Here is a 22,042-nt window from a genome sequence, read left to right on the forward strand (position 1 = left end):
TAACAATCATATTAGTCAAAGTATTGTGTTGTCATTCGATCACCAAAATCACTTGAAATGGCATAAATGGTGCCAGTTGTAAGCCACGGCGGCGGGCCGGATCTCTCGCGGCGGCGGCTGCTCCGTACCCTTCCTCTCCATGGCGGAGACATGCGCGGCACACGCGACTCCGGACGCTGCGCCGCGACTACAGCCATCCTCGCCGCTCCCGACGGTCCGCGCGTGGGGAATCCACGGCGGAGATGACATCGGTCGTCACGGAGGGGGCCTGCTGCGGCAGCCGCCGTCCCCTCCGCGGATACCCCATGCGCGGCGCACGCGACTCCGGATGCTGCGGCGGCTGCCGTCTCCTCCGCGGATCCCCCATGCGCGGCGCACGCGACTACCGCCATCCCCGCCGCTCCCGATAGCCCGTGCGCGACTCGCGCGGCGAGGGGCACGGGAGCAGCAGCGCAGGGACGACGGTGGAGCCGCGGTGGCGCGCCCTTCCCCGCCGCCACCCTTCCCCGCTGCGGAGGCGCTGAACTACCCATCCCCTCCCTCGCCTCCCCTCCTTTTCCCCACCCTGCCTTCGGCGCGACAGGTCGCTGCGTCAGCGTCGAGCAGCGGCGGCAGTGAGCGCCACACTTCCCCTCTCACGCCAGGCTCTCCCGACGGAGGGGCCGCGGCGGCAGGGTGACGCAGATATGCGGCTAGCCGGGCAGTGGCGTGAGAGGGGCCGTGCGGATTACATCAGGTCTCCAGGTGCTCGACCTCTCCTACAACCGCTATTATTCTGAATGATTTCTTGTATCGCATTGAAGATGGGCGGGGACGAAGCTAGGGCTGGCGAATTCACATGGTATGAGCTGTCATTTTCTGTTGCATTTACCTGCTACACAGTGTGCCCCTCAAATGTTCGTCAAAATGCCAAAACAAACAAGGGCACTGGACACACTTTGTTTGGTAGAATGCTGATCACACCCTTCTTTCAGTGCGGAAGCAAATGAGAAAAGATGGAGTTGTGCAAGAGCTAGGAAGCAATTTCAGGTTGATAGTGGTGAAAGAGGGCAGCAACCTCAAGGTAGGCGGCCAAGCGGCGACTCGGTCTCCATCTCGGTTGGTCGCCATAATTTTTTGTTGATATCTCCTCTCCGTTATTATTCCCTGTCCATGCCTCCCACTGGTAGCTCAGATGGCAGCTACCAGCGACGGTGGTGAGCTTGCCGACGCTTCGTGCCTGCCGCCGATCAAGCCACAAATTGTTTCATGTGCCCATCCACCTGTTACCTTGAAAATTATGTTATCTCTATTGCCTCTCTAGGATACGGAAGGGTGATTGCTTCCATTTTACCTGCAAAAATAGTTAATCATTCATTATTTTTTTCTTGAGCTTTATTGGAGAACTTGACTGATTGGTGGTGTCCAATAAGAGTACTTTTTGCTCAGATTAATGAAGTAAATTCCATTCAATTGCTGATTGTTCCTGTTGATAGTCTGCTGGCTATATTAGCAACTAACTATTCCATTTTAGTGACTCGTGCTTAAAATTATATTTTAACGAACTCCAGCAGCAGATGTTGGATAGTTAGCTTTCTTTGCTAGAATTTTTCAATGCACTATTTTATTTTTACTTCATGGATTCATGGATGTGGACTTATCTTAATGTGATCTAATAAGGATCTTGTCTCTAGGCTAAGGAAACTAGACATGAACAAAAAGGGCAGGTACTTTTTGGCTAAAACAATATTTCAGAAATGTTCATGCTTTGCAGTTTGAAAATGATGGCAATTTTGTTGTAAGATATTTATGCTCTTGTTCATGTCATAATAGCATCCATTACAGTGCAGTGGCACCAAAATGCTTAGCATGGTAGAGTTTTGGAAGCAGTAACATTGATAGTTAAAAGGTTCGGAGATTATTTTAGGAATCACTAGCATTGCTATATTAGAAAATTTGAACATATGAAATATGGATTTACCTTTTGTACAAGGTTACATGCTAGACGAGGAAGTGTATTAAGTGGAACATCTTGAATGCAAGAACCTTGCTTTGCATATTTCGAGTAGATTTCAATAGCATAAATACTCAGGTTTCTTACTTATGAAAGATTGCAGTGGTCCAGTTACAATGCAATGCGATGAACTATTTGTGGTTTGTTCTTAACTCGCAGATTCTCAATGGTGCTCTTGCTGCCCATGAATTAAAGCTACGTATTTTGCAGAGCAAGTTGTGCATTGTTCTCCGTCAATCCATCAAATTGGATAGATCAAATAGTTCAGTCCAATTTGGCAGCTTATACTTTTAGTTGATTAATTAATGTTGAGGTAAAAATTTTTGAATTTTCCTAATGAACTGTGCATGTCTTTCAAAGAATGTGGTTGATGTATTCCTTCTTCTGCTCGACAGCTTGAGACTGAGATCTCAATCTCAGGTAAGAAAATATGCACCGGGACAGCTACAAAGTTAGAGAGCTTGTATGCATTTCTCTCATTAGCTCAAGGTTAAACAATGTTTTTCTTTCATTTTAATTTTACATCCTTAATTCACAAAATAATTCTTTTTACAAAGTTTTTGTTGCTTCTCATTGATGACTTGTGATGTAGAACCCTAGGCCGTTCAAACTTTATTCAGGAGGACTGGCATGGAAGAAGCACGGGGGAGGAAAGATCATTGAGGTTGATAAAGCTGATATCACATCCGTGACATGGATGAGAATTCCTAAATCCTATCAGCTTAGTGTTGGGACAAGGGAAGGGCTCTGTTACAGGTTCTTTGGCTTCTGTGAACAGGTCATTTTCTCTCAATTGGTTTATCCGACAGACCTACTTTCTATTGCTAACTTGAAAACATGCTGAAAAATAAATTTGGCTCTAGATTTCTTATCATACACCTTATATCAGTTCCGGTGCCTATTTTTGTTTCAGATAATTGAAGCCGATGTATATTTTGATTCCAGTTTTATTTCACTACTATGTAGGATGTTAGCGTCCTGACTAACTTCATACTAAAGATCATGGGAATCACTCCATTAGTGGGCATAATTGGGGTGGAATTGCAATAAATGGTTAGCCAAGTTTTCTGTGGCATTTTTTGTGCTACATTGCCTTTTTGCAACCGCTGTTTTGGTTTGATTCCTTGTGCTGTTCTTTCCATTTTAGGGAATATGCTTTGCTTTAATGTCGGTTCAAAGGAAGCATTTCAAGTCTCTCTAGCAGATGTGTCGGCAGAGTCAGATGCAAGGGAAAACAGATGTCATCCTAGATTTCCATGTCAATGATACTACTGGGAATAATGAGGTATGGTTTACCAGAAAATGTGTTTCTCTTTATCCTGTCACCTATAGTTTTGTTAAATTTTATTGTTTCCTTTTCTGGGAGTAAATCAAGAAGTGGATTATTTAATCATTGATGGATACCATAATTGCCATATTATTTTATTTCATAGCATCTCTTATTTGTTTACAAATGATTTTTCGCTAATTGATGTTTCAGTTCATTAATGTTTCCCATGCTTAGTCATTAGATAGACTTTTCAAGTATTTGAATCCATTGACTTGCAGATCCATTGACACAGGCTTTAATTGTTACCTTTACAGCTGCTCAAGTCCTCACATTGTGATGCCCTAAAAAAAAAGTCCTCACATTGTGATTCAGGTGTTGTACTACCAGTCAATTTTCAACACTAAATTGGATCAAATGTTCATTCAATAGAAAATTAATCTCCTAATTGTATGAACAGTTTGAGACAGAGACAGTGGTTGAATGGAGTGCATACGTTCAACTTACTTTTATTACTGGCTATCTAACTTGTGCAAGCCTGGGTCCCAGCCTAGGTTGGCCAAACCCTCTGGGTCTTGTTTACCACTGTGTGGATCCTTATGTTATTTTCATCTGTCCCTACACTCCAGGTTTTTAATATGCTTATCCCTTACACTGCTTGCATGTATGTACTCGGTGCCTTCGTTAATCTCTGTGGGTTGAAAGTGTCAATCTTCCAATGCCAACATATATCCTTCAATATGATGCACCATTGAGCTTATTTTATTCATTTCATCAGTTCTTTTGGATCCAAAATGTATTTGTGTATGGTACCTTATTTACACTGACCCATTTCCTGTAGCAATTTCTTATTTATATGATGTACAGTCTGTGATCACCAGATTCTACATATTTACTTGGTGCGCTGCCATTCTGTTATTTTGTGCAGGACTCCTCCGCTAGGAGCTGATCCACCAGCACCAAGATGTGGACCGATGCCGGCAAAAAGGATCCAGTGGAGCATGACCCTCTTCCATCAAGTACCTACAGGTATGTATGACTCTCGCCCATCTCAGTTCTTGGCTGGTTCATCAAAAGGATGTTCTTATAACCTATCTTATGGAAAAAAATGTGCTTAATTTTGTCATGTTCCCTCTGGTGCTGAATCGCTTGGCTTGATGAGTATCTGGTGTTTTCAGGATGGGAATGAGGTTGCTAAGAAGTCATTTGTTACACCACCAAGGTTCTTTAGTGTTGACAAGGCGAGGTACTTTTTTTTTGGTCCCTTTTGTCACCTAATTTTTTCGTATTTCATTTTTTACTGCTATTTGCTAATACTAGAGTTACTCTTTTGTATTCAATTTAATTATAGATTATTTTATTAAAATTTACCTTAAGAACTGATGAGCTCCTCATAACCCAGAGAACGCTTGCCTTCAGTGAAAAGGATCTCTGTAAATATTTCAATCCTGGAGACCATGTAAAGGTCGTATCCGGAGTTCAAGAAGGCGCAACAGGCATGGTTGTTAATGTGGAAGGGCGTATTTTGATCATTTTATCAGACACACACTACCAAAGGACATGTGAGATATTCTTGCGTCAGATGTAATAGTACTTGATTGCTGCAAATTCTTTTTTTCTAACCTTTTACTGTCTCTGTGTGACTACAGATCCGCATGTTTGCAGATTATGTTGTGGAGAGTTCTGAGGTCACCATAGGGATTACAAGAATAGGTTTGTCCTTGGCCTTCTGTACTGTCGCATTTGCAAATAATTTTGCAATCCGAAGCTCTGGATTGGATCGAACGGGATCAATCTTCTTCTTGAAATGCTTGCAGGTGGAGAGGCTGGCAACTGGCTTTGGTCCTATCTACCAGATGTTTTGGTGAGCGTCTCCAGGGGAGGGGATGAGGTCAGAAGACGATAGAGACGAACTGATTTTCACTGCAATGAGCTAGAGTCGGTCAGGCCAAAGAAAAACGAGAAGCTCAAGATAATGAACGGGTCCATGCGTGGAGTCACGGGGAAACTAATTGGAGTTGATGGGTCTGTTGGCATCGTGAGAGTGGAATGTAGCTTAGACGTGAAAATAGTAGACATGGTTATTCTGGGCAAAGTGGCTGCTTGAGGTGCTGTACAGTCGATATTCTTAGTTGAATACCCAATCTAACTTATCTACTTATCGTACTTTAGGCGAGCAGCGGTGCAGACGGGGGAGGCATGGCCAGCGAGCGGTGGAAAACCATGCGGCAAGCCAGACATCGCTTGTCGAAGCCCCAGGGAAGAAGGCAACTTCGCTTCCTACTTGGCGAGAGCTTTGGATAGGCCCTCAGGTTTGGATCCAAAACTGGAAAACAGGTATCGCAGATAGGCCCTCAGGTTTTTGCATGCAGGACCCTAGAATTAAATTAATCTTTGCAATGTCACCCCTGGGCGCACCAGCCATGGTGGAGGCCGAAATCCGGCGAGGGAGCTCCCCAACGGCGAGGGGAAGGAGGTGGGGGAGCAAGAGGGAGGCGAGTGCTACCCATTACTGGCTTCGGTTGGGGCAGAGGCGACCGGAGGAGGTGGTGCAGCGTGGAGCAGCAACTCCGGTGAGGTGCGGTCGGGATTCCGGTGAACTCTAGCGAGGTGGGTGGCAGGGGCTGGGTCTAGGAGCATCAGTGGGTCGAGGGGAACCGATTCAGAGTCTTGGATCGGGTGGAGGATGGCCGGGAAAGGGTGCTCCACGGCGAGCTCGGCTTGACGTCCTCCTCCCTTTGGTCCCTCTGCTCGACGGCGGTGACACCAGCAGCAGCTCCAGGCCTCCTCGAGCTGGAGGCAGCCTCGCGGAGAAGGTGTGAAATGCAAATGAAATCCCACTCCGCGCGCAATTGATCCGAGCCGCCGCTGTCTCTCCGCAGCGCATTCTACAACGGCCTCCGAGTCGTCTCTCCGACCTGGGAGCACGAGCTCGGCTCGTCGTCTCGTTCGTCGACGATGCTGCCTTAACTCAGGTCGTGCGGGGGGCATTCTGCAAAAATACCTTGCATGCGTGACCCGTTGTACGTGCCCTGAGTAGTGAATAGCAACTGTGTTTGGTGAAACAAGTAAACTTTGAGAACGGATATCCCATAATTTACGCATGTGATATTTGCTAGTCTTAATCAAATCAAAAGCTCTTAGGTCATTTTCAGTGGGAGTATCATCGACACAGATACCAAGACAGTAAACTAGTTAATTGAGTTGGAGGAGTGCCATAGTGATGCCACTCCTCTCACATTTTATGACATTTTACCTTCTTTCTCTTTATAATGTTGCCATGTCAACAAAATTAATGTACATAACACTTTTATAATACTCCCACTGAGATTAGATTTAAACGTACAAGTTACGATGAAACACATCATTATGTTTTGTGTCCTCCCACGTGCCAGCCAACCCCATTGGGTCCCGATGTGGTACTCAAACCATCTCCCATGTCCTGCAGCCCCTACCGTGCTGGGTGCAAATTTGTCCATGGGCCCGTTACTTCAATGAACTTGCGGGCCTGGTTGGGATGCCTTCCGATGGCGGTTTATAGGTCTGAATCTCAGCTGCATTTTTAATATAAATAGTAAGAGCCCTTTTACAATCTATACTATAAAAATTCGGGTAAAGTCCATTTTTGGACCCTATACTTGTCATGGTTGTCTAATTTACGACCTACAACTACAAAACCGGACAAATAACACCTCTAATTGTGCAAAACCGGACATAACACAACCCTGAGTGGTTTTGGGATGGTTTTCGCTGACGTGGCACTGTGGGACCCACATGTCAGCACTGACAGGTGGTCCCACCCCTCCTCTTCTCCCGGCCCCCTCTCTCTCAACTTTCTCTCGCCACCGCCGTCGCTCTCTTCCAATCGAGCGCCGCCTCCGCCTCCTCTGCACCTCCTACGCCGCCGCCGCACCAATGCCGGCCACGGAGGCCACCTCCTCCTCCTCCGCCGATGTGGCACCAATGCCGGGCACGGAGGCAGCCTCCTCTTCCACCTCCTCCTCCGCTACCCCGACGCCGGCCACGGAGGCCACCTCCTCCGCCGCCGCTGTGGCACCGATGCCGGGCACGGAGGCCGCCTCGTCTTCCTCCTCCTCCGCCGCTACCCCGACGCCGTCCCTGGAGGCCGCCTCCTCCATCGCCGTCGATGTGATGCCAGCCACGGAGGTCACGTCACTGCCAACTCCGCCACCCCGACACCAGCCATGGTGGCCGCGTCGCTGCCAACTCCACCGCCCCGCCGTCGGCCATGGAGGCCTCCTTGCCTCCTCCGCCGCGACGCCATCCACGGAGGCTGCACCGCCAGCCATGGAGGCCCCCCTGCCTCCTTCACCGCCTCCGCCGCGATGCCATCCACGGAGGCCGCGCCGCCGCCTCCTCTTCCTCTGCGCGCGCCGCGGGCCGTGGAGGCCGCGCCGCCGCCTCCTCTTCCTCCGCGGGCTGTGGAGGCCGCGCCGCCACCTGCTCTTCTTCCACGCCGCCGCGGGCCATGGAGGCCGCGCCGCCGCCTCGTCTTCCTCCGCGCGTGCCACCGCCTCGTCTATCTCCGCGGGCCATGGAGGCCGTGCTGCCTCCTGCTCTTCCTCCGCGCCACCGCAGGCCATGGAGGCTGCGTCACCGCAGGCCATGGAGGCCACGCTGCTGCCTCCTCTTCCTCCGCGCATGCCGCCGCCTCGTCTTCCTCCGCGTCGCCGTGGGCAATGGAGGCCGCGCCGCCGCCTCGTCTTTCTCCGCGCGTGCCGCCGCCTCGTCTATCTCCGCGCGCGCCGTGGGCCATGGAGGTCGCGCCGCCTCCTGCTCTTCCTCCGCCCCGCCGCGGGCCATGGAGGCCACGCCGCTGCCTCCTCATCCTCCGCGCGTGCCGCCGCCTCGTCTTCCTCCGCTCGTGCCGCGGGCCATGGAGGCCGCTCCACACCTGCTCTTCCTCTGCGTCGCCGCAGGCCATGGAGGCCGCGCCGCCGCCTCCTCTTCCTCCGCGCGCGCCGTGAGCCATGGAGGCCACGCCGCCGCCTTCTCTTCCTCCGTGCCACCGCGGGTCATGAAGGCCGCGCCGCCACCTCATCTTCCTCCGCATCGCCGCGGGGTATGGAGGCCACGCCGCCTCCTCCTCGTCCTTCGTGCCGCTGTGGGCCATGGAGATCGTGTAGTGCCGCGCCGTCGTCTCCTCTTCCTCCGTGCTACCGCCGACGATGAGAGAGACATAGGAAAGAAAGAGTGTAGAGTGAACGGCCGAGAGAGAGGAGAGAAGGCTGATGTGGCCAAAACCAGGGTCCACGTGGCTAGAAACCGGGTCCACGTGGCCAGAAATCGGTATCAAATGGGCGTATGGTTGAATTTTAAACGGTTTCAATAGTTCACGTATGTGTTTTGTCTGGTTTTGGTGTTTTAGGTTGCAAATTAGACACCCATGACAAGTATAGGGTCCAAATATGGACTTTACCCTAAAAATTCATAGAAATTGAAACTCTTTTTACCAAGATTAGCCTACCCATACCTCTCATGGCGCTTTTATAATCTATCTATCTACATTATAAGGATCCATAGAAATTGAAATATTTTTTATTAAGATTAGCCTATGCATACCTCTCACGGCATCCCCACATGTCAGGCATCAACCAGGGTGGACCCATGGTGGACCTATGAAAATTGATAGATGCAAAATGAATCTCTCAAAAATAAAAAGTTTTTATCACCAGCACCTAGGTTACCCACCCGCATGTACCCATCTTCGTTTAAAATTTGAATGAGCACGCGGCCGGCATTCACGTGACGGCAATCACGTTCACGTTTCCTTCTTTAGCCCATGTTTCCTTCTATAGTCCATGTGAACGTCGATTTCCATTATCGCGCCTAGGTGCCATTGATAGCTTCCGATCCCTTGCCATTTTTCCTCCCTGATCGTACGACGTCGCCGGCGCGCGTCTGCCTGGGACTGACGGACACGGCCGAGCAGCGACGCCGAGCTCGGCGTCGTCATCCGCGCCAAGGCAACGTCGCCGGCGATTTGGGTCGAGCCGCCGCGGCCGTCGCAACCGCGTGCAGGACGGCAGCCGTCGCCGGCGATCCGGGTCGACGCGGCATCGTCGTCCGCGCCAAGGCAACGTCGCCGGCGATCTGGGTCGAGATGCCGCGGCCGTCGCAACCGCGCGCAGGACGGCAGCCGTCGCCGGCGATCCGGGTCGACGCGGCGTCCCCATCCGCACCAAGCCGGCGTCTTCGTCCGCGCCAAGGCAACGTCGTCGGCGATCCGGGTCGATCCGCCGCGTCCGTCGCAAACGCGCGCAGGACCACAGCCGGCACCGGCAATCCGGGTCGACGCGGCGTCATTATCCGCGCCAAGCCGACGTCTTCGTCCGTGCCAAGGTAACGTCGCCGGCGATACGGGTCCACGCGCCGCGACCATCGCAACCGTGTGCAGGACAGAAGCGAGCACGACGACGTGGCCGTGCCGGTGGGAGACACTGCACCTTCTGGTGCTTCGCCGCCCCCGGGCCCCCCTCCGCCCCCTCGTCGCTACTTGCCCCGTCAATCCGCTACGGCGGCACTGCGCCAAGCCCTAGCGGTATAGCGTGCCAGAGCTGCCGCGTCCGAGAGGCCATTGATCGTGCATGGAGCCGTGGACCTTAGTGCTTCTCTGGCATCATAGATGGACACAGGGGGCCGCCGCGGTAGTAAGCGACCAAGGCTACGTGAAGATTGTTCATCCCAAACAGTGGTCCCTAGGTATGTATATTCATCTTGATGCTTTCTTATATAATGTGATGTATATATATCACATACACGATTGATTCTTGTCCACCGGCGAATTTTTGCAGTCCCATGGAGCTGCGTCGTCCACTTTCCGATGTCACAAACACGTTTGAATCTTCTGCTGCAAAGAGATCTAGGACAACAGCAACAAACTCATCTGATGCAGGTTGTATTTAGACTAGATTGATTTCCGTAATTTTTTCGTAAGCAAAGGTAGTGCTCAGTGAGTTTTTTGTATTCAGGGCTTTCAGCGTTGGATCTAAAACGACAAAGGGACAGAGAAAGGTATGCAAAATTGACAGATGAGCAAAAGGCGCAGAGGAATGCAAAAAGAAGGGAGAATTACGCCCGCAAGAAGACTAAGCAAGTTCGAGTTGCGCGGGGTGATCCCAAAGATGATGAGGTTCGTGCTGTTTGTAACAAAAAATTATTCAGTCCGACGAACATGTTTCCATTAATATGATAGATTTATAATGATTTATTTGTCTTTTCGACAGGTTTGACACAACTTTTTCCCATATATGTACCCATCCATGAAGTGTCCCGCATGGTAGATACCGTTATTGTCAATGGAAACCCATTGTTAGGTAAGTACACTTGTGTCAATCTTGACCCATTATTTTCTCTCAAACAATCTTTGGTGCTCACACCTGGTAATATGGGAAACAATCTTCTGGTTCAGTGAACTGTCATGAACAAACACCACAGGCAATCTGTACTTTCAAAAATTTGTTGGAGGTCACACATGAATCTGTGGGAAATAATTTGAAAATAGGTAAATATAGCCTGATTATTTGGCTTTTCAATAGTTGTGAATTTTATATGGCTTCGTACTAATTTAGGTTATTATTTTGCATAGTGAACTATGAAGAACAAACACCTCAAACTATCTGTGCTTCCAATAATTTGTTCGGGATCACACCTGAATTTGTAATAGGTAAGCTGAAAAAATGTACATATAGCATTATTTTATGGCTTTTCAATAATTGGGATTTTTATATAGTTTTGTACTAATTTAGGTTAGTTTTTGTTTAGTGAACTTTGTAGAACAAACACCTCAGGCTATCTGTGCTTCCAATAATTTGTTCGGGATCACACCTAAATATATGGGAGGTAATTTGAAAAAATGTACATATAGCCTGATTATATGGCTTTTCAATAGTTGTGAATTTTATATGGCTTCATAATAATTTAGGTTATTTTTTTGTTTAGTGAACTATGAAGAACAAACACCTCAGGCTATTTGTGCTTCCAATAATTTGTTCGGGATCACACCTGAATCTGTGGGAGGTAAATTGAAAAAAGGTACATATAGAATTATTTTATGGATTTTCAATAATTGAGATTTTTATGTGTAAAAATGGTTATATGGATTTTGTAGAAATTGACTGACCCGTACAAAATATGATTACAATTTTTATTTGGGTAATGGTTATATGGCTCTGTAGTAATTTTAGTTATTTTCTTGTTCAGTGATATGTGGAGAACAAACGCCTCTAACCATCACTCGCAGTAATTATGAGAGAAACTTGGATGAAAATACACCAGCAGAAATTATGAGAGAAAGAAAAAAGAAACTTTATGCTGCCATGTCCGCAGTTGATAAACAAGAAAGAATTTGTAAACAGAAAATCAGACATGAAATTAACAGGCAAAAGAAAGAGTATGTGTGCCAAATGAGGTTGCAGAACCCTTGCTCGCAAAATCACGAGGCCAGCATTTCTAAACACCCTATCACTAGGAGTGCTACAAGAGGTTATTATTATTATTATTATTATTATTATTATTATTATTATTATTATAACAATCTGGGTTAAGTCATTCTGATCGGTTTGTGCTTTTCATACCAGGTGTGAACGGTGGAAAACCAGTATTTGACTCTGGTATTTGGGAACAAGATGATGAGATGTTAGCCGCACAAAAAGGTATCCAGTAATTACTTTTATGCATGAGAACACATTTATTTGATTCAGACGTAAAAACAATATATATTTAAATAATAAAAGAGTTTTTTAAGGAGGAAGATCTGGACTGCAGAGCGCTAGATGATAGTGTTTTGACTGTGACTTTCTCGTAGATGATGAAGCAAGAGTCTACCATAATAATGGTTTGTGCTCATTATTATTTCGATCATTTAGTGTTCTACTGTGCATCAATGAAATCTAAGTACATAACTAATGTATTGATGCAGACGTTGATTTTGAGACTACTCGGGATCCAGATGTGGTAATCTTGGACAATGATCGTTACGATCGAGTATACAAAGATTTGCCCGCTCACCATCTTGTATTGAGGAAGGTTCTGATATGCGAGTATTGCGGTGCTATAAGGTTTCCAAGTGAGGGACCAGGTTTTTGTTGCAGGCAAGGAAAGGTTAATATAGTTAACACACCAATTCTCGATGAATTGCGCCGACTTTTTATTAGTCAAACAGATAGAGATGCGCTGTATTTCAGAAAAAATATACGGTACTTCAATTCACATTTCTCTTTCACTAGCTTTGGAGCTATTGTGGATCAACAGGTCGCTACTGCCGCTGGTGATTATTTCTTGCCAATATTCTATTCATGATTATGTACATTGTAATTTACGTAAATTGATGATTTTGCATATCTTAACTTACTAATATAGTTGGCACTTGTATCTACTGAAAATTACTTAAATAGATGATTTTAATAATTATATATTTTTATATGATTTTACGTAAGTACTGGTATCTATACTTTCAAAGTGCATGGACAGATTTATCACAGATTGGACCAGTTTAAACCGGGGAAAGATGGTCTGTGTCATATGTAGTTGTATTTCTATGACACAGTTTAGACCCTATCACACAGAAGCAAAAGATCACCTCATCTTGATTCAAACTTGATTCGGACGATTCTTCGAATCCTCGAGAACAACCCGTATGTTCGTGTCTTCAGGAGTGTTGGACAAATGCAAAATTTGGACGAGTTGAAAATTGAATTGAACACCAGTATTTCGGTTGATCAAAGAAGATATAACGCAACTGCTATGGATCAAGTTGCGGCTATCTAGTAGGATGGCTCTGATGAACAAAATAAATTTAAACGGAGTATTATGGTTTATCCAAATTCTGGTCATCCAGAATTTATACGGGTGTACCATGGTTGTTACGATCTGTTAGTTTACCCTATCCTGTATCCCGGTGGTGAGACTGGCTGGAAAGACAAGAGTATATTGCTGGAGGAAACACCGACAATACATTTTTCTCGAAGTAAAAGAAAGTATACAAAGCGCAAAACTGATGGTATGACATCTACATATCCTAACTCGATTATTACTTGTTGGTTAATTTATTTTAAACATTTCTTAAGTAGATGGCAATGTCCTAATATATAGTATAACCATATTAACAGATAGTCATATAGCTTCATCAAAAAGGGCAAGAAGATCAGGTGTCAAGCAGAATCATCTACAACCAATCAGTTAGACGACGCATTCATGTTGCAATATTTAATGATTTTTAGCATTTACAATAGCACTTATTATGGTCTTATAAATTTATAGCTCCTTATATTCGTGAGGATGAGGAGGAAGATGACGGTGACAACAACCTGACTGAGGATGGTGATGGAGGTAAAGTTCATATCGACATGTTGTTCAATGTAAAATATGAATTTTCGTTTAGCGTAAATACAATGGTTAATTTTTTAATAGTGCTCTCATTCTGTTCTTATTATTTTAAAAAACAGATGGTGGGGGTTCGCGTTTGCATGTCAGTGCGAGGGAGTATTACCGCTATATTATGCAGATCCGCAATGATGTTTTTAATATATTCTTTCATGGTGGAAGGATTTTCCAGCAATGGATAGTTGATATGTATGTGAAAATTGAAAGTATGCGACTAGATTGGTACTCCAATCCAGACCACCAGAAAATTATTAGGGCAGACCTCTATCAGGTATAATAACTTATGTTGTTAGCATTTACCATTACACTGCCGTTTTTTTAATGTGTTGATTGATTCAAGTTGATCTGTTTTCAATGACAAGGTATAATGGACACCTTTCTTGCCAGTGAGCATAGGGGTTTGAAGACTGGTAAATTGGTTGTTTTATCTAAAATTTTTTCCGGAAGTGATAGAGATGTGCAGTGTAGGTTCATGGATGCAATGTCATTAGTTGCTAAACATAGAATGCCAGATTACTTTTAAATCATGACTTGCAACCCCTACTGGCCAGAGATCACAGAACTCTTGTTGCCTAGTCAGACACCTCAAGATAGACTTGATATTGTGGCGAGGGTTGACTATGCCAAACTCATTGATTTTCATGATGTTGTGATTAAGAAGGGTCACTTTGGAAAGGTGGCAGCATGGGCACATGTTACCGATTTTCAGAAAAGAGGTTTGCCGCACGAACATTTCTTGCTTATAATGGAAAGCAGTTCAAAGTTTAGTGGGCCAGATGATTTTGACAAATATATTTCAGCAGAACTACCGGATGAAAAGAAATATCCTCTTCTCCATGAACTTGTATGCAAACACATGATGCATGGTCCTTGTGGTGTTCTAAATAAAAGGTGTGGTTGCATGCAAGATGGTGCATGTCGTTTCAGGTACCCTAAACAATTCAGTGAGACCACAAAATAGGGAAAAGATGCATATCCTATATACAGAAGAAGAAATGATGGTCACAAAGTTTTTGTGCGTAAGAAATGGTTGGATAATAGATGAGTTGTACCATATAATCCAACACTCCTGATGAGATATAATTGTCACATCAATGTTGAAGTTTCCAGCAGTATTAAGTGTTGCAAGTATCTATATAAGTATGTATACAAGGGCATGGATTGTGCATCATTCTCAGTTGCAAATCATGATCAGAATGGAGAGATAGAGATCAATGAGATTAAACAGTACAGGAAGACACGATGTATTACGTCTATTGAAGCAGTATACCGGCTCTATAGGTTCTCGATGTTTTCTATGTATCCTTCTGTTTTGCAGATGCAAGTTCATCTTCCTGGTATGCACATGGTCCCATTCAAAGATGACGACAACCTTGAAGATGTGCTGGAACGAGCTAGGAATCAGAGATCGATGCTAACAGAATTCTTTAGAATGAATAGTGAAGATCCAAATGCGCGGAGATACTTATACAGGGAATTTCCAGAACATCATACATGAACAAGTCCAAGAAAAGTTGGTCTCCTAGGAAAAGACAGTTCCAGATTGGAAGGTTGGTGTATGCGTACCCGTCTGAGGGAGAAAGATTTTATCTTCGAGTTCTTCTAAATCATGTTCGAGGTCCAACATCATTCATATCAATCAGAACAGTCTATGGTGTCGTGAGTCCTACACTTAGAGAATGTTGTGAGAAACTTGGACTTGTTGAAACAGATAGTTCACTTGACAATGCACTTAGCAAAGCCGTAAATTTTCAAATGTCATGTGCTCTTAGAAGAATGTTTGCCACTATTATGGTTTATTGCGAGTACACAAACATTCGTGCCCTCTGGGACAAGCATTTTGAATCAATGGCTGAGGACTATCATAATGTTCATGGAATTTCTTCAAGTGTTGAGCAGTTTATCCTTCGAGACATCGCAGATATTCTCTCCTCGATGGGTAAAGACATTAGAAATTACGGACTGCCACTCGTGCAACAATCTGGTAAGACATTTTAAATTTTTTATTTTGGTGCGTTATATTATGATTTAATGTTGCATTTTGTAGTAAATTCATTTTGTACTTAACTTTCACTAATAATAAAAATTATGTTCAAACAGGGGAGACGAACAGAGACTATTATAGAGAACTAACTGAGGAGAAGAAAATTATTATATCTGATGAAGACATTAAACTAGCTGAGTCACTTAATGCTGAGCAAATGGAAGGTTTCAATGAAATTTTTGATCATGTTATCAGGAACAGAGGGAAAGTATTTTTTGTAGATGGTCCTGGTGGCACCGGAAAGACATATCTTTACAGGGCTCTTTTGGCCAAAGTGAGATCGACAGACCGCATCGCAATAGCCACAGCAACATCTGGAATTGCAGCATCCATCATGCCTGGAGGTCGGACAGCTCATTCGAGGTTCAAAATTCCCATAAAACTTGAAGATAATTCTGTGTGCAACTTTACCAAACAAAGTGGTACTGCTGAACTATTGCGTGAGGCATCTTTAATTATATGTGATGAGGTTGCGATGACACGAAGGCAGGCTGTAGAGACACTCGACAGATCTTTATAGGATATTATAGGATGTGATTTACCGTTTGGTGGTAAAGTAATGGTATTTGGAGGAGATTTCAGACAAGTTCTACCTGTTGTTCGTAGAGGTACTAGAGCACAAATTTATGATACTACTTTGCTTCAATCCTATATATGGGATGATATCAAGATAATACGGTTGAAGCAGAACATGAGGGCCTAGAATGATGTATGGTTCTCGCGGTTTCTATTAAGAATTGGTGATGAAACAGAAAAGACCTTCCCAAATGACTATGTAGATCTACCGGATGACATTATGCTTGAGTATAACGATGATTAGTCTATTGATACTCTCATCGACCATGTATTTCCGGATCTAGCTAAGAACTGCACCTCCGTCAGTTACATGCGCGAGCGTGCTATCTTGTCAACAAGAAATGAGTATGTTGATAGCCTCAACGCAACGATGATTGGAAAGTTTCCTGGAGACGAAAAGGTTTACTATAGTCATGATTCTGTAGATGATGACTCAACTAATAACTATCCTCTTGATTTTCTGAACTCAATTACTCCAAATGGTCTTCCTCCGCATGAGCTTAAAATTAAGAAGAACTGTCCTGTCATACTCCTTCGAAATCTAGATCCTCATCATGGACTGTGCAATGTAACTCGTCTTATAGTGAAGGCTTTTGAGGACAATGCAATTGATTGTGAAATTATAAATGGACAGCATGCTGGAAATTGAGTTTTTATACCAAGGATTCCCTTGTCTCCATCAGAGAATATTTCACTACCTTTCAAGTTCAAGAGGAAACAATTTCCAATAAGACTCAGCTTTGCAATGACTATAAATAAAGCTCAGGGTCAAACTATACCAAATGTTGGGATCTATCTTCCATAGCATGTTTTCTCTCATGGACAGCTGTATGTTGCCTTATCAAGAGGTGTTTCCCGTTCAACTACATAGATGCTGGCTAAACCGAACAAAGACCTTGATCCCACCGGCAGAAGAACAAAAAATATTATTTTCAGAGATATTCTACAGTCTTCAAAATAGAGCCATTTTATATTTTAATTAAGGTATCTCATATGTTGTATACCTTTTTTGTCTCAATTCTGTTGGTTATCACTAATACAACCAATCTGATTTGTTTTTCTACTTTTATCAATCTTTAATTGCTTGAAGTGACACCAGACTCCATCATCAATGGGATATGAGTTGAAAATCAAATTCATGCGGCATGGTGTGAAGATTCTGCAACATTTAATTTATATAATATAATATGTATGATATTTGTCGCATGTGAATTATCTGTAAACAAAAGATGTGCCAATCTAATTTTTTTATGGTACTTTGATTGTTTGCAGTCACACGGGAGTCCATCATCAAAGGGATATTAGTTGAAAGCCAATTTATTGCGACACAGACTGAAGCTTCTGCATAAATTGGATGTTAGACAGACGTGTCATGTATAAGTGAATTTTCTTCAAAAAAATGATGTGCTACAAGCAAAATATGACCTATGCAAATTCTGTATCTTCTTCGTAGCTCTTATAATATTAATATGGTTTGGTGAAGCTTTATATTAGGTTGCTTATGCGCAAATATATCATTGGATGATAGTTTATTTATACAAACATCAAACTGTATGATATAGATATCAAGTCTATGGTATAAATTAAAACAAAATTAAAACTAGACAAAAATATTTGCCTTGGGGGCATGCGCAAATATATCATTGGATGCTTATGTTTTAGAAGGGCCGGTTGGAGCCTGGCCGAGTAAATTGAACATATATGTGTCGAGGAAAGAAACGTATAGATGGATTGGCATTGGCCTCCCTAGATAATCTGTTCGAGATCCTAAGTATGATCATAAGATTATTGAAGTTCACGTCCCCTATCGAATTGCTCTACAGCGGGGAGTCATGCAGTCGTTTAATCGTGGAATATCTTATGCCCAATCTCAAGAATGCAGATGAATACAATTGCTTCACCAAAGGGGATTGGAACAAAGTGATTCCTGATAATCTTGAGTTGATCATCAGAGAGCGCTGCAGTGATATTCCTATCGATTGTGCTTGCAGGTGTGATGTTTCAATTGAACTCACTATTCAATTTGTGTACTGCGAGGTCACAACATTGCTGCAAGGTTGCCTCAAGGCCAAGTCTGCATGCTCAATTTGCCTAGACGAGTTTATTCCAGGAGGAGACGTTCTATACCTCCCGGAGTGTACTCATCCGTTTCACATAAACTGTATCCTAAAGTGGTTTAGGACATCGGTGATATGCCCATTGTGCCGTCACGATTATTCCAAATTTATTTCTCAAGACTACATGCTCTTGCGTGAGAGAATGTTGTCAGCTAATCATGGGAACGACGATCAGTAGATGAAACAACTTATTGCCCAATTCTCATTGTTTTTTTAATACAATATTACAAATTCGAATATTTTGTCAACTTCGCGTTGCTTGTTTTCACCATATAGATATAAAACTTTCTTAAAAGTGCTTGTTCCAACTAAATTTTATTGTGAATCATATTTTTGACAACATCGTTCTTGAAACACGTGCATGCCGTACGTGCACCCTACTAGTAATTGTAAAGTACGAAAGGGTACTTTCAGGTACTATTCCCTTAAATTTTTTCTGACCATTGATCTATGGAAATTAAATTAAATCAGTACTTGGTCCCACTATTTTTAGTACTTGGTCCCACATTTCAGAAGTATCAGGTACTTTACCCTAGGTACTTCTGGGTACTTCCTACCTTCACCATCGTAGAATTTTATCAGATGGACGGCTCCTATTTTTTTCAACATTGTAAAATTTCTCAAATAGTATAGTATGCATGTATTGCTACGGCTACTAAATAAATTTTACCGAGATCTACATAAGATCTATATTTTTTTACTCTTTCTCATGTACAAATTGTGACGTGACCGCAAGAGGTATTGATTGTTTGGGTTTCGATTGAGCTTCGAATTGATTTGTCTATATTCTGATTAGGATTCCGATTGATCCGGATTCCGATTGACGGATCAAGAAATTATTGCTTGCTTTAGAAATAAGTAGGGATACAGAAGAGATAGAGACAGAGATTGGTCAATTTTGTATAACTTTGTATTGGATATGTACATATGTCTGTATGCTAATTTGTAGGGATCTACACGAGACCACCAATTTTATGTACAAACCGTGTTGTAACCTACATAAGGCAAATACGTGTGTGCGCTACGGACAAAGTTGGCATAAGTATCGGATATGTATACGTTAATTTATAAATCTTGTCCGACTCGTATATGGGATGGACTAAGGTCCACATATCAATATCACAAGATGGACTAAACTAAAAACTAAATTAAGGTAGAAATTTTATTCGCTTTAGTAATAGGTATAGGTATAGAGGGAACATATTAGGTGCAAACCAGCCCCTTCGTGCAAACTGCGCAAACTTTAATCTGGCCCACGGATCAACATTCAAGGGACACGTGGGATTGGATAATTTTATAATTAACCACCCGCCTCTAATTAATCACAATTTTACAAATTCCCCCTCCACTCTCCCTGCACACCTCCTTGGATGCTGATGCTCAGATTGAAGTTTGCATGGTTTGTACGAAGAGAATGGTTTGCACCTAATATATTTTCTAGATTGGCTGCCGTTTTCGGAGCACCCACAGTCCCTGCTGCTCATAAAAATAAAGGGGAATTTTTCAAAAGAAAAAATAATAAAGGGAAGGAACTGGGAAGCATGCAACAGACTCATGAGTTATGACTCATGAGTTGGCCAGCTGGGGCGCAAGCGCCCGTGGAGAGGCTGACGAGTTCATTGCTTGGTTGGTGCCTGGCGGCCGGTATCAAAACCTGAGAAACACCATACTCGTGGATGAGATGAGCAATGGAGGTTGGTTGGTGATCGAGCGAAAATACAAAGTTTCTTCACTCTTCAGGCTGTTTTTCAAAAAAAAAAGTTTCTTCGGGGTCAAAACAAATGGACAAAGATTTTGGAAGGCATAATAGCCATTTTGGCCCCTCAACTTTACTGTAAGGGTCAAATTCGTCCATCAACTTTCAAATTTACCAATATAGTCTCTCAACTTTCATGTTATGGTCATATCCATTCTTATGTTGATATTATACTCCGTAATAATATGAGATAAATATAAAAAGTAGTTTTACCCTTGGCTTATTCTTCCCCTCCTTAATTACACTCTTCATGTGCCCGCGGTAGAATGCGATGCATGGATAAATAAAAATCCATGTTCAAAATTTAGCATTTGTGATGTTCAGCTCCTAAATGTGTTGATGCTCATCATGCCACTACACTAATTTGCTTGCATTAGCTAAAATTTTTAGTAATAATAAATTGTTGAGGAATTTAGAAGGGTACGGAGACAAGGGTAAGAGATGATTTTTTTTTCATAAATCTCATATTATTATGGAGTATAATATAATACAAGGATAAGTTTGACCTAAAAATAAAAGTTGAGGGACTATATTAGCCTATCTGAAATTTGAGCGATGAACTTGATCCTCAGATGAAGATGAAGGTCGAGGGACCCATACGCCTATTTTGCCATTTTGAACATGGATGGACGTCGTAGAGCAGCTGAGTTGCGAACAAAATAACCAATGCAAGGATGATGTACTAGCCGGGGCCCCTCGTTTTTTTGTCAGAAGCCTCCCATGGCCGTGGATCGTAGCCACCCGGGCACCCGCATGTAATAACCTCCTCGTACTACAAATACACACGAGCGGCGCCCGCGATACATGAACAGAGCTCGCAGTGGACTGAGGAGCACACTGCACACACACAGGTGACTGTGACTGGACTGCACACCCAAGCATCCGTCTACCCGGGGCGGCAGCCGGCAGCACATGGCTCCTCGCCGCGTCCTCCCCGAGCTCGTCGGGGCCCTCCTCCTCGTTCTCGCCGCGCGCGGCGAGGCCGGGGCGCCCCGCCTCCGCGGCTCCGTCGCCTGCCTCGACTGCTCCGCGGGGCACGACCTCTCTGGTACGCTACGCTACGTTACGTTACGCACGCACGCACGCACCGTTGGAGGAGGCAGCCTGTGACATGCTTTTGCGTGCGTTTCGTGCTCCGCGCGTGTCGTGTCGTGCTGCCAGGTGTGGTGGTCGCGGTGAGATGCGCCGGCGGCGCGGGCCTCCTCCGCGCGGCGCAGACGGACGCCCGCGGCGCGTTCGACGTGGCCATGCCGGCGGCGGCGGCGGTGCCGCCGTCGTCATCCAGCTCGGCCACGCCGTGCGCGGCGAGGGTCCTCGGCGCCGCCACGGAGCAGCTCTGCGCGCCGCGGGGGCTCGCGGTGGCGCGCGTCGTCCCGGGCCCCTCCTACGCGCTGGGCTCCCCCCTCGCCTTCTTCACGGCGAGGTGCCGTCCAGCTAGCGCTAGCGGCGGCTCGGCTGTCGCGCCGACGACCACGGACGCCGCCCCTGACCAGCAGCGGCAGCGGGTGCCGCCGCCGGCACAGCCCGCGCTCCCGGAGATGCAGGCCCCGGTGGGCGCTCCCCCGCGCGCCGGTGGCGACACCAGCCCGCCGCCGTTCGGCGTTGGAGGAGGGCTGCCTCTCATCTTCTTCTTCCCGTTCATCCCCATCATCGGCATCCCCTGAATGAGTGAAGCACTACTACTACACCAAGATTGTATGTTACTACTCTACGCGCGCGTGTAACAGCAACAAATAATGCGAAGCGACCATCAGTTCCAGAATCAACGTCCCTCTCCGGTGCAAATTTACTACGCAACCGTGCCGTTCTATCTTCGTTCAGAAAATTCGTTACAACAGTGTATACTAATCTAACGGAAGCAACAGAGATGGCATCGAAAGATACT

General features: G+C 44.9%; 2 protein-coding genes across 31 annotated transcripts; both read left to right on the forward strand.

Moving 5' to 3' along the window:
- Positions 1–88: 88 nt before the first annotated feature.
- On the forward strand, positions 89–5,552 carry LOC120703677. 30 transcript variants are annotated; one of them, XR_005687174.1, is made up of 13 exons: positions 89–841; positions 975–1,098; positions 2,204–2,306; positions 2,389–2,482; positions 2,586–2,771; positions 2,960–3,046; positions 3,141–3,278; positions 3,578–3,814; positions 4,189–4,289; positions 4,439–4,506; positions 4,663–4,822; positions 4,910–4,973; positions 5,078–5,417. XR_005687174.1 is itself a non-coding variant. In XM_039987836.1 (6 exons), exons 2-6 carry the CDS (start codon positions 4,225–4,227, stop codon positions 5,164–5,166), a joined length of 408 nt encoding a protein of 135 aa, XP_039843770.1. In that variant the 5' UTR covers positions 3,821–4,069; positions 4,189–4,224; the 3' UTR covers positions 5,167–5,417. The 30 variants fall into 30 exon arrangements, 2 of the variants coding, with proteins under 2 accessions (XP_039843770.1, XP_039843764.1); XR_005687213.1 differs by having other exon boundaries at positions 975–1,063; positions 2,153–2,306; positions 2,389–2,413; XR_005687171.1 differs by having other exon boundaries at positions 90–841; positions 975–1,063; positions 2,153–2,306; positions 3,578–3,635.
- A 15,495-nt stretch (positions 5,553–21,047) lies between these two features.
- LOC120656719 (atherin-like) lies at positions 21,048–21,899 on the forward strand. Its single transcript, XM_039934909.1, has 2 exons — positions 21,048–21,205; positions 21,319–21,899. Exons 1-2 carry the CDS (start codon positions 21,070–21,072, stop codon positions 21,819–21,821), a joined length of 639 nt encoding a protein of 212 aa, XP_039790843.1. The 5' UTR covers positions 21,048–21,069; the 3' UTR covers positions 21,822–21,899.
- Positions 21,900–22,042: the final 143 nt, after the last annotated feature.

Source organism: Panicum virgatum, chromosome 1K (genome assembly GCF_016808335.1).
Source record: "Panicum virgatum strain AP13 chromosome 1K, P.virgatum_v5, whole genome shotgun sequence".
Taxonomy (NCBI): domain Eukaryota; kingdom Viridiplantae; phylum Streptophyta; class Magnoliopsida; order Poales; family Poaceae; genus Panicum; species Panicum virgatum.